The 12,197-nt window shown below is 37.1% G+C and overlaps 1 protein-coding gene across 1 annotated transcript; it reads right to left on the bottom strand.

Annotated features, from left to right (window-relative positions):
* Positions 1–2,030: 2,030 nt before the first annotated feature.
* LOC114649295 (zinc transporter 10-like) lies at positions 2,031–11,215 on the bottom strand. The gene is made up of 4 exons (XM_051924690.1): positions 10,658–11,215; positions 4,176–4,256; positions 3,832–4,071; positions 2,031–2,437 (listed from the first exon to the last, which is right to left on the bottom strand). Exons 1-4 carry the CDS (start codon positions 11,133–11,135, stop codon positions 2,031–2,033), a joined length of 1,206 nt encoding a protein of 401 aa, XP_051780650.1. The 5' UTR covers positions 11,136–11,215.
* Between the last annotated feature and the right edge of the window lie 982 nt (positions 11,216–12,197).

Here is a 12,197-nt window from a genome sequence, read left to right as displayed (position 1 = left end):
ACCCACTGAATTCACTTCACCTTCAATTCAGAGAAATGTCCAGTAAATTCAGTAAACTGCAATGAAGTCAATAGGGAAGAAGAACCTGAAATAGTTCTCAGTAGATTATAATGGTACAATGGTCTTTTAAATGTCTCAGGGGATAGAGAAGTGTTGTCAACTATGCCTTTGTGGCAAAAAATGTGACCTGAGCTGTGAGGCAGTACAGATAAGCACTGCTTAATCCAGCATTGAATTCACAATGTACAATGAGTCGTAAGCTGAAAAACTAAGTATTTTCATAATATTCTCATTATGGTCAGCTAATGTACCCCTCAAATGAAAATACAGCAAGTTTTTTTTATTCTTTTTTAATGCATGAGGGCTGCAAATCTGGCTGGAATACCAATTGGGCAGCGATGTCCTCATCCAACATGGCTGCTACAGCTCTGTGGTGAAATGCTAGACTCGCAAAGCAACCTGGGGTCCTGGGAAAAACAGATTTATCTAAGCTGGCCACATGGCAAATTTTCTGTGAAAAATTTAGTGAATAAGGTCACTGGTGAACTCAACAAATTCATTGAGAAAAATGATTTGATGAATTTCACCAAATAACACTAGTTTCTAACAACTCTAGGGAAAAGAGTAGTAGCTATTAAATCTCTGAGCCTGAAAAGACTCATTTATAATTGTCAGAAACGGTACACTGTCTCTTGTTACTAAATAGAAATTGACTCATGTAATGGTGATTATACATTGGAGCTCACAATGTGCAGCCTGATATCTATCAGCAATGGCTCCCCTGTGCAACAATGAACATTCCCCATTTAGTTTTACACCACAGTCTATCATTTTTCATATGAAACATATGCACAAAAACAATGCACATATCAATTCTACAAGTAATGGGAAATATAATCATTTAGTCTTAAATTGTAAATATTTGTTTTCATTGACAATTAGAAAAAAAATTTAACTGCAAAATATTCCTCTGCATTAACAAAATTTTCCATTTCTTAGAATTGTCCCAGTCACCTCCACAACAACAGCAAGTACCAAACAAAAACCCTCTCAACATCAAAACTGTCTCGTTCAACTCCAATACAACTCCAATAAATAGCTTGTACGACTCCAATAAATAACCTTCTCTCATCCTTGGCCAACATCATCTGAACTAAAAGACACTGTTAATCCCAGTAAATATCAATACTGTATAACAAAGACCTCATGTTCACAGAATCATGAAAAACACTAAATGAACCCACAACAACTCTCTAAATACAAGTAGAACCTTCAGTTGTCTCTTACAAAGCCAATCTGCTGCTTCCTCTGACCCCTGGGCAACCAGCTACATATTTACAATACCCTTCTTAGTCACCTTAGGTTAAAGCACCTGCTGAAATAAGAATAATAACCAATTAGAGTGTACATTTATCATGAGCATTAAAATGAATGTGTCTGCAATGATTCCCTTAGCACCATGAACAAAACAAGTGGACCTTAAAGATTTAATTAGTTATCTGTATGGATTGCTCTTAGTAATGACAATTTCCATTGATTTATAGAGCACCTATCAGCAAAGCTGACTAAATCAAGAGGACCATAAATTATTCTAACACACCATTTCAACTATTATTTTTTTAAGAAATGAAAATCTATCTAGGCAAGACATTTTCTCAAATCCTCTTTTGACAAAACTGCATTGAAGAGAAATCAGCAAGTGTCTTTGTGTTTCATGTGGTTTGTTTCTTTCTGTCCAGAGTACAGACAATGGCGACTGGGGATAAACAAGGTGATGATAGTGTAGGACAGAGCATCTCCTCATCAAGATGTCTTCTGGTTTTACCCACTGCATTTTAATTTATTTTGTTTTGCAAAATTGATAATTGTGTCATTTTTCAATGACCTTCCCCTACTCTCCTTTCCTTTGTGGAACATTCCATTCCGCCTTATTATGAAATGTCAATAAATGTATAAAAAGAACATAGAAATTAATGGTAAAAAGTGGGGTGTTGACAAACAATCTTTGATTTTCACTATCTCCCTGCCCCCTAGATGAAGGTACTGTTGATGACACCTTTGCTATCTGGGTATAGTATGCTGAATCTAGGTGGCCTGTTGTGTGAGGAACAGCTTCCTAGCCCCGTGTGATCCTTCTCATCATGTTCATTGAATATACTACAGCACATCTGTTGCTCACAACCACGGGAAAGGCAGGAAGCGGTACAGGAAAGGGCCCTCCCAAGTGGCTTTTCTTGGTAAGTCAGTTCAGGCTGAATGGTTGTTGAATGAACCCCAATGTTATGAAAAATCTCTCGTATTTGGTGGTTCAAGGCCTCAAATGCAACTGCGTCTGCACATTTTACATGCAAAGTGGCAACATTGCGTCCAGCTGCCAGTTTCCAGATATGCAGCTCATGCATTCCTTGCACTCCAGGAACCTTTCTGAGGGCTGCACCTGAAGCAAAAACCAAACATTATTTAACAAACAGAGACAGGAATCAAATCTCCAAACATTTCTTCTACCATTGAGCATTTGATTTAACATAAGATTTAACATATTTTCTCTAGACACTTTCTACTGGGTGGAAAGTTGTTTTTTTTTTTTTTAATTTAAACAGTTTAAGTCCAGTGAATAAACCAAAATGATGCAAAGGTAAGTGGTAAAATGCCACAGGGTAAAAAAACAAAAAAACTTTGGGTTACCCTTAAATGAAAAATTGTGTAATTTTCAGAGTTAAAAAAGGGCTTTTTCCATGAAATAGTTTATAAGTTAAGAACATACAACTTCTCGGTAGCAATGTAAGTTAATCAAGCCTTGAAAGTTGATGCAAACAATTCCCACGATGTGTGTTCCAACTTTTGTTTTACTTACAAACTCTCCGCCTATATAAAAGCAGTGTTGGAACAATTCTTGTCTCTGGTGACTCTTCCAATGAAGTCAGTGGACGAATTGGGAGAGCATGGGGGGTCATGAGGTCGCTGGAAAGGGGTGTGTGGTGCTCCCAATATCTATGCAAAAGGATGAAGGTCCAAATCTTTAGAGTCCTGGTGCTTCCTGTCTTGCTATATGGTTGTGAGACATGGACGCTATCCAATGACCTGAGACGAAGACTGGACTCCTTTGGTACTGTGTCTCTTTGGAGAATCCTTGGGTACCGTTGGTTTGACTTTGTGTCGAATGAGCGGTTGCTCATGGAGTCACAAATGAGGCACATTACCTGCATTGTGAGGGAGCGTCAGTTATGGCACTACGGCCATGTGGCGCGTTTCTCTGAGGGTGATCCAGCTCGTAAGATCCTCATTGTTGGGGACCAGAGTGACTGGACTAGGCCAAGGGGTCGCCCATGTAAAACCTGGCTGTGGCAGATAGAGGGTCATTTCTGGAGGGTGGGACTGGACCAATCAATGCAGAACCATTATATGTGCTGACAAAATCAGCTGCTCTGATTGCACTGGATTTTTCTCAAACATTTAATCAGGTTATGGGAAAGAGGAACATATGGGCGTTCTGAAGAAAGGAGCAGAAAGTGAATATGGTGATGTAGCCTACTTAATAAAAGCTGAATGAAAAATGCTTTTGACAAAGAGAATCACTGCCACTGTTGAAAAATGGGTCATTATTTTAAAGAAAATATTGTAGGTGAGGAAATTTCGATATCAAGCCTGTTCTTATCAAATAATGGACTGCTCTTAAGGAAGAATACACACACACACACACACACACAAACACACACACACACACACACACACAAACACAAATGTTTAATGTTATTTACTGGCAGAGATCTATCAAGCACATGATAATTCTTGGGAGCTTTCAAATACAAAACGATACTCGTAACTACTCACTGATCTCATCCACATGAAGGCCCTCGGGTACCATGTGAAGTAGAATGGAGACAGCCTCTCTAATGAGAGGGAAGACACTTGACAAAATGATGATAACCATGGCAATTGTGAGGCTTGGATCAATGTAGCACTCCCAATTACAACTATCTTCAGGACCCAACGGCAACACAAAGAAGATTACTGCAGTCACCACCACTACAAGTGAACCAAGTGCATCCCCCATCAAGTGAAGCACAACGCCTGGGAACAAAAAAGCAGACACAATAATTAATAGAAAGCTACAGTCCAAAATCCAACAGGGACACAGATGTACAAACAGCTGTCTTAAACATAAGACTCCTTACCTCGTATGTTTAATGCTGCTGTTGGACTGTCCTCTTTCTTCTCTGCCTGAACTGGAACACTGTTATTCTCCTTTGAAATGACTGATTAACACAAAAGATGTTATTGTTTTATAAGATATACATCAGCAAAGTACCTTTTATATATAACAGCATCAAATATAATATTCTCTGCGGTGGGTTGGCACCCTGCCCAGGATTGGTTCCCTGCCTTGTGCCCTGTGTTGGCTGGGATTGGCTCCAGCAGACCCCCGTGACCCTGTGTTCGGATTCGGCGGGTTGGAAAATGGATGGATGGAAATATAATATTCTAACAAATAAGACCGGACTGGGCTTATTTTTCTTGCTTGCTCCTTAAATGCTTAAAAATCAGCTCATGCATAGAAACAAGCTGCATGGCAGTACTTAAAAGAGCTTTTGTTAAATAGTTCACTCCATGCAGATATGAGACAAACAAAATAGAATATACATTCTGTCTGACCCATTTTTCCATGATAGAGTCACAGGTACTCAGACCCAGTCCCTGAGCATCAGGTGAATAGTGAGAGGTGTTACTGGATGTAAAATTTAATGAGCATTAATATATATATACTGTATATTACCCATCTAAATGGATAGATGCGTGGGTTTCCTCCGGGTGCTCCGGTTTCCTCCCACATTCCAAAGGCATGCAGGTTAGGTCGATTGGCAATTCTAAATTGGTCTTAGTGTGTGCTTGGTGTCTGGGTGTGTGTGTCCTGCGGTGGGTTGGCGCCCTGCCCGGGATTGGTTTCCTGCCTTGCGTCCTGTGTTGGCCGGGATTGGCTCCAGCAGACCCCCGTGACCCTGTGTTCGGATTCAGTGGGTTGGATAATGGATGGATGGATATTATCCATCTAGCCATTCACTTCCTGAACTCTCTTTTCCATTACACGGTTGCAGGAAGCCAAGAGCAACAAGAGCCAGCCCTGAACAAAATGCCAGTCCACTGCAGGACTGTATTTAAAGTTTGAAACACATTTTTTAACACAAACCTGTCCATTATCCATCTGGCAAGCTAAGGGAAAAGAATGAAATTTTTAAATGCAGGCTTGTGCTTTGCACAAAAAGTCTATAATCAAGGAGAAAAATATAAACAAAATATGACCATATCACCAAAAACAACCAAGCCAATAATACCATCCCTGAAGATAACTAAAAACACTTTTGCTCTCATTTTTTTTTAAAAGTACATATGTTGTATTTTCAGTTTACATTTACTATTTGTCTTTCATGAGTTTTATGCTTTCCTTCCTCCCATTTTTGATAAGGTGTTTAATTATTACTCATGCATATATACTTTTAGCTATTTTCCCCTAAATAAACATTTATGATGTTTGAATCAAAGTTTTTGCTTTTGGAAAATGTGCAGGTAGTTTCAAAGAAATGTATTTATGTATGAATGTATTATTGTTAAGTTATTATTTCTACTTTCTTCTGAAAACTAATTGTGATTTTTTTGTTTTTACAGTAATCACCTATAAAGATGTTCTTTTAGAAACCCTTTGTCATTTTATTGCAAGCTCAGTGTCACCTGGCTACACCTACACTATCTTTAAAACAAATTAATTGTATAGATGAGTTTATAAACCTGGATGGAACAAATTAAAAAATACAGAACTACAAAGTTACTGTACTCTTTATAACAGCAAGCAAGCATTATTACAGAAAATGGATCCTAACATTCATTAATGCTTATTTGACTTAACACAGTATTGTAATGTCATATATACTGTAATTCAATTGATAAAAATGCCTTGAAATAAACTATTTAAGAAGAAAACATTGTAAACTCCGTATTTAGCTTGGGTAGTGCCAGCAGGTGCCCTGGATGAGGTGCTGCTCTGTCACTGGGCACATTCATGTAAATGGCTACACTCATTTATACAGGTCTATAGGTATCATACATGGGGTCTAAATGTAGGATCACCAATGACTCCAACACAAGGGACTTGGAATGCAGAGGGAAACCAAAGTACTTGAAGAAAGAACCAGGCAGACATGGAAAAACAAATCTTTTATTGATTTGAAACTGCTTTAATCAGGCATAATCTACAGCATATAAAATCCTATTAAGGATTTCATAGTTTAATATAGTGATTTTTAGTTTTTCACTTTTCAAAATGATGTACCTAAAAACATCTTTAGTATTTAAGGAGAACCAACCATATTACAGCTGGCGTGTTTTATGTGTGTTTTGTTTTAAATAAGTTAAAACTGGGGAGGTGCGAGGGGTGGTGACTGTCCAGAATTTTATATATACTAATATTTGTATAATAATGTATTAAATAATGCAGTAAAAACATGAGCACGATATAAGGAAACAGAACTAAATGATAAGAATAATATGATTCATGGTAGAAACATATGCTAGATAGCCTATAGATAAAGCCCTATAGCGGCTACAGCCTCTGATTTCCTTACTCAATCAAAAAAAAAGAATTTTGAGATTTATTGCCACTGTTAATTTAGCATTAACACAAAATTAAATGTTTTAGGCTGTAGACATCCATTTCTAATATAAATTAAATAAGGTTATCCATTGCAAGATGTTGCTTATGTTGAATCACAGTGTTAATATTTTAGTCATAAAATAGTGTGCAGGATTTCAGCAATTGTCTTGAGAAAAAAAGGCCTAACTGTGAGACCGACAGTTAAAGATTGCATGTAAAGTTACTGTTACTGAATTCTGCGAGTTTTGTTTTCTATGGAAGTAGTATTTGCCCAGTCTGTCTTCAGTAATGGCAGATCTATTACACCTCCTGCATCATAAGAGCACGGTTTACTTCTGCATGAGCTGCCAGGTAGTTAACTCCTTTATCAGTTTCATCCCCAGTTCAAATGTTGACAGTTCCATCATTTTGTAGAAAATGAAGCCTGTCTAATATGGATCACCATTTCTTATATTTTGGTTTTGGATACTTATTAGATATTCAGATTTACTTTACTTAATTTGGTTCAAATCAAAATGAATAATATTTATAATTAAATAAAAGGATCAAAGTAAGTTGGTTTAATGCTGTTAACATCTACCACTCTGCATTCTGCTTTAACTAATTGTAATAATTAAACCGTATTATTTTACATAAGGTTTTTTACATCTTCTTTAAATCAGTTTAGTTTGATTAAGAAGCATTTAGATAAACATACTGCATTTGGTATAGAATTTCTTAATTAGTTTATATGCACTATAGGCATCACAACAAAATTAAATAAATTCAAACCTTTTTTGAGTGCAGTAGGACTTTACAAAGTCAGAATAAGCTAAAATTAAGACTGGGACAAATAAGAGTTGTTGATACTTTTGTTGATTTAGTCAGAAGTTTGGCTGTGTAGGCACTAAAACAGACATGTTTGAAAAAAAAAACAATGCTGTAGTCTATAAGGTGAAATAAACAAAAATGTGTAAAAAATTTAATTTTAATTTCAATTACTATATTGTAATTGATATCAAGAGGATTTGGAGAGACCTTGTCTGTATATACTTTATAAATGTAATATATATATTAATATGAAACATAAACACAGAAAACATTTTATCTCTTCAGTGTCTATTAGTAACAAAGATCTTAAGACCAAATTTAAGATTCCAAACTTCTAAGAGAGAACTGGGGGCTTAAGGGGTTGGAAAACTGATGTCCTAAACCAGGGGTTCTCAAACTCGGTCCTGGGGACCCCCTGTGGCTGCAGGTTTTTTTTCCAACCAGCTTCTGTCTTTAATTGGAATCCTGGGCTAATTAAGTAAACTGTTATTTCCCAAGTTCTGTGTTTTGAGAACAATATAGAAATTAGAATACAAGTTTGGGAAAATTGAATTATTCAAATGTATTAAGCAGTTATATAAGAATAATGTTTTTTTTTCTTTTTACCAATATTTTCACCTTAATTTTCATTCTACTTTTCCAGGTGTTCTAATTGTTTAATTAATCCATTATTTACTAATTAGTGGGTCTGACGCTGAAGTAGTTGCAGCCTTTCACGATTCAGCATTGCTGCTCGTTTTTAATTGTCATTATTAAGATACAATGAAGGGAGGAAACTGCACAGAGAAAGGGGAAAATATAATGAAATCAACAAAGCAGAGTTAATCATCTAAAAAACAAAAACAGAAATATTTCTAAATGTCATAAATGTAAAAAACATGCTGCTATGCTTTTCTGAATGCAGAATAAGAGGAAAAAAATACCAGCTAACTAAATGAGATCCGTGTTATCAGGTACTGTCACTGATTAGGAATCAGGTTGGAACAAAAACCTGCAGCCACAGTGGGCCCCCAGGTTGAAAACCCTGTCCTAAATTATTCCCTTTCAATCTTTTCTTTTAATTGCAGTTCATAAACTTTTGTTATTTTCCTGCAGTGTTATTATTATAGCAAGTAAGCTTTATCCAACTTTATTTCTCTCATGGATTTTTCTAATTTTTCTAATGCTCATGAGGTTGTTACATTACTGATTACATTTTGATTGTTAAAATAACCTAAGAGCATTTTATTAGAAGAAAACACTGAATGGATAATGCTGCTTAACAGCCAATTCTCTCCATAGGTTCTGCATTAAAAACATTAGAAACTAAAACTCACTACTTTGATGATTCCTTAATAATATTCCAAAATAGAACGTAGAAAAGAAAAACACAGTGAAGGAAATGTCACAGTCTTTAACTATTGAATCAACTGAACATTTTAAGTATCTATAGAAAAATCTGGTGATTGTTAAAAATTGCTTGATAATTTCCTCTATTCAGTGGCCAAATATTCATTAATTCACAACTAAATCGTCTTTTCCCAGTGACAAAACCTCAAAGTTGAAGTATATGAATTTCCAAACCAATCTCATCTCTTTCAAATAGTACATTGGAAATGCATAATACTGTAGTTAACAACAAATATTGTGTAAGTAACTGATACTTTCACAGATATGAAGGTTTTGTTGTTTTTAATTTTAAATTTCTTGTTTTTAAATTTTGGGACCATTCACAAAAAAGTAACAATGACAAAACTAGCAAACAAGACCAACAAGCACAGATGTGCAGTCACATTAACTGTCAGATCTATAGCGCCATCTATAGCGCCATTTGTCATAGAAATTCAACTTTAATTAGCAATCAGCTTACATTTTGAGGAATTTATGTGGCATAAGATCCATAATATACTGTATGCTTATAATTAATGCTCTAATGTATACTCATGATTTAGTCAATATATTTCTATAAGATTGTGAAAAAATACCTTATATATTTTGTAAGCTTTTGTACAGTTTTCATGAAGCTCCTTATCTTTTAAAGCCAGCTACATTTTTGGAAATTCAATAGTTAATAGCACTTTAGAAAACACTATGGTGTCACCTCAGCTGAGGGAAAGGGGAAGGGGATATTGATTAGTAAATGTTGAGTAAAGTGAAATTGTACTAATATTTTTTCTTTTCCGTTTCATAAATATTTTCTATTCTGACAATGAAATCCATCACCTAGTCACAGAAAAAGCATAAATGAAAAATTATTTTAAAAAATACATAAATAAATTGGGGTGGCATGGTGGTGAGTACTCTTGTCTTACAAGATCCTGACTCCTGGGCTCAAATCCCAGTTCCAGAGTACCGCCTGAGTGTGGTCTGCACATTCTCCCTCTGGAGCTCCAGGCTACCCTCGTAACCTGCAGTGTTCTGATGCCTCATCCAGAAAAGCACCTCACCTTGGGCCCAACGCTGCTGGGATTGGCATGGGCTCCCTGTGATCTTGAACTATACAACAAGTTACAAAATGCACGAATGAAAAACCAAATCAGAAATCAAAACTCCAAAAATGAAAAAAAATATAAGCAATTTAAAAATTGCAAACAAACAAACAAAAACGATGCATTCCTGGGTACAGCTTTTTTGTAAATGGGTTTATTATTTTTATTTGACTTGTGTTCTTGCCTTTGCACAATCCTATTCATTTACCCTTATTCCTTTGTTTTTGATCTTTTGCATTTAAATCTGTATGGACGTTTTTGATGTGTTAATGTTTTGTCTGTTTTAACTTCTGCATAATTTGATATGGTCTTTTTCTTTTTACTCCTTCTCTGTGTGCGTACCAAATTTTTGGAAAGTGCCGTTTCATGTGCACATTTTACAGGGTGTGTTCCTTCTGCCTTGGGTTTATTTTTTCTCTGTTTTTCACATTATTGTGCTTTTATCGGTTTCTGTTTTAAGTTTTTGACTTTGTGTGGTTTAGGATCATATACAATAAGTGATTACAGAACTAAGACGCGCTAATTCAAAGGATAATTTATTAAATACAATTTTGACATTTTGGAGTAGTCATATGAAAACTGACTCTGTTAAGCATCACCTCGTTTTTGAATATTCTGCAGTAATATTTTAATTATCTATACTAAAGGCATTATGAACTATGTATGCTTTCATTCCTCCATTCATTCATTCATGCATTTTCTAACCAAACTCATCCATGAATTCCACTGCCCTCACCTGCTTCGCAATCCTTGTCGCTTCCCGTGGGTTCCTCCTCAACGTCTTCCATCTGACTCTTGCAGAAGCAAAAATCCTGAAAAAGAACGAGTCCAAAGAGATTGATGCCAAGCCCCAGGGCCCCCACAATCAGCACGAGCTCCGCGTTTTCGATCTTCTCCGGCTCCACCAACCGCATGATAGCCTGCACGAATATGGTGAAGCAGAGCGCCGTGAGGAAAACGGCGTTACACAGCGCGCCCACGACCTCGGCCCGGGGAAGTCCATAGGTGAACCGGCCGGTCCGCTCCCGGCGACCAAGACGCAGAGCTGACATGCCAACTGTCACAGAAATTAAGTCCGACAGCATGTTGAAGGAGTCCGACATCAAGGCGATTGAATTTCCTAGGTATCCCGACACCAGCTCGGCCAGAAAGAATGAACCCAAGAAGAACATCATAAAGATGAGCCGACATGTCTTTCCACTGTAGCGACCCATTTTTGGGAACTTCTTACGCCACTTTCCAAATCAAGTGATTCTGGTCTTGACCAAAAGAGTACACTGAAGTGTGCTGACAATGATGGTTAGGATATCTGTAAGATCTGAGGGGGTCCTCCTCAACTAGCGCCGCGGCTAGCGGTTTCTTCAGATAGAGGGATGTGAACTTTAGGCACCTGACTGTGAATTGAGATGTCGTCTCGTGAACGTCTGTCGGATGCGGCCTCTGGGACTGGTTTACAACGTGGTAAGTGATCAGTGTGTTATCAAAGAACCCGAAATGGTGACAATGGGCCACTTGGACCTCCAATACGCTGCCAAAAACTGCGAGTTCTGGCTGGACGTTCGGTGAATGAAACGTTCACAGCTACATCAGTTGCCCTGCGGGCGCCTGCAATAAACCAGAAGTGAGCAAATCTACTGATGTTTGAAGGAACAGGTCTGTGCTGCGCGATCGGAGCCAGGGGCTCGTTTTAATAGCCGTGACAAAGGTGTCCCGACCCTCCCACAGGTGAGCTTCTGGTGACTTCCAGGTGACACATGGGCGGCACAAGCCTCAATGTTAGATAAGAGTTGAAACTCATTTACAACTTTGTCCGAAAGATAAGCCGGGTTAATTAGCCACCCTCACATTGTCATAGCCTGTTAGTGGTACCTAATGAAACAGGGCTTGTGCTCGTTTTCAGCGTATCATGTCTGGTCATGTATTCAGTTGTTTTTTGACGATAGCCTTAAACAAAAGTATTACTGTTCATCTTCACTTGCAGTTTGTGAGAAACTATGTAATTTCTTCATAGGAAATAATTACACTTCATTTCCAGATCCTTAATATGTCAGTGTCATTAAAACAACCACAGCAACAGGAGAAAATATTTGCAACTGATTATTTAAAACAGCTTGTATTTTCTTTGGCAATCAAATATCTTTAAAAATGAAAACTGTATAGATAAATTTAATATTTCTATTCATCCATTCAGTTCATGGACCTGCTGCATTCAATTCCAGGTTATTTTAGACAGCGCTGGGAAAAAAGGAAAACTAAACTAGCACTGCAGGGCACAC

Source organism: Erpetoichthys calabaricus, chromosome 3 (genome assembly GCF_900747795.2).
Source record: "Erpetoichthys calabaricus chromosome 3, fErpCal1.3, whole genome shotgun sequence".
In the NCBI taxonomy this organism is placed as follows: domain Eukaryota; kingdom Metazoa; phylum Chordata; class Cladistia; order Polypteriformes; family Polypteridae; genus Erpetoichthys; species Erpetoichthys calabaricus.
The sequence above is the reverse complement of the archived record's forward strand: the minus strand, read 5'-3'. Positions and strand labels throughout refer to the sequence as shown.

Excerpts from the sequence above, each read along its gene's own strand:
- LOC114649295 (XM_051924690.1), bottom strand. The coding sequence starts at position 11,135 with ATGGGTCGCTACAGTGGAAAGACATGTCGGCTCATCTTTATGATGTTC. Across the intron at positions 4,257-10,657 it reads CGACAAGGATTGCGAAGCAG|TCATTTCAAAGGAGAATAAC; the intron begins GTGAGGGCAGTG and ends TGTGTTAATCAG. Across the intron at positions 4,072-4,175 it reads AGCAGCATTAAACATACGAG|GCGTTGTGCTTCACTTGATG; the intron begins GTAAGGAGTCTT and ends TTTTGTTCCCAG.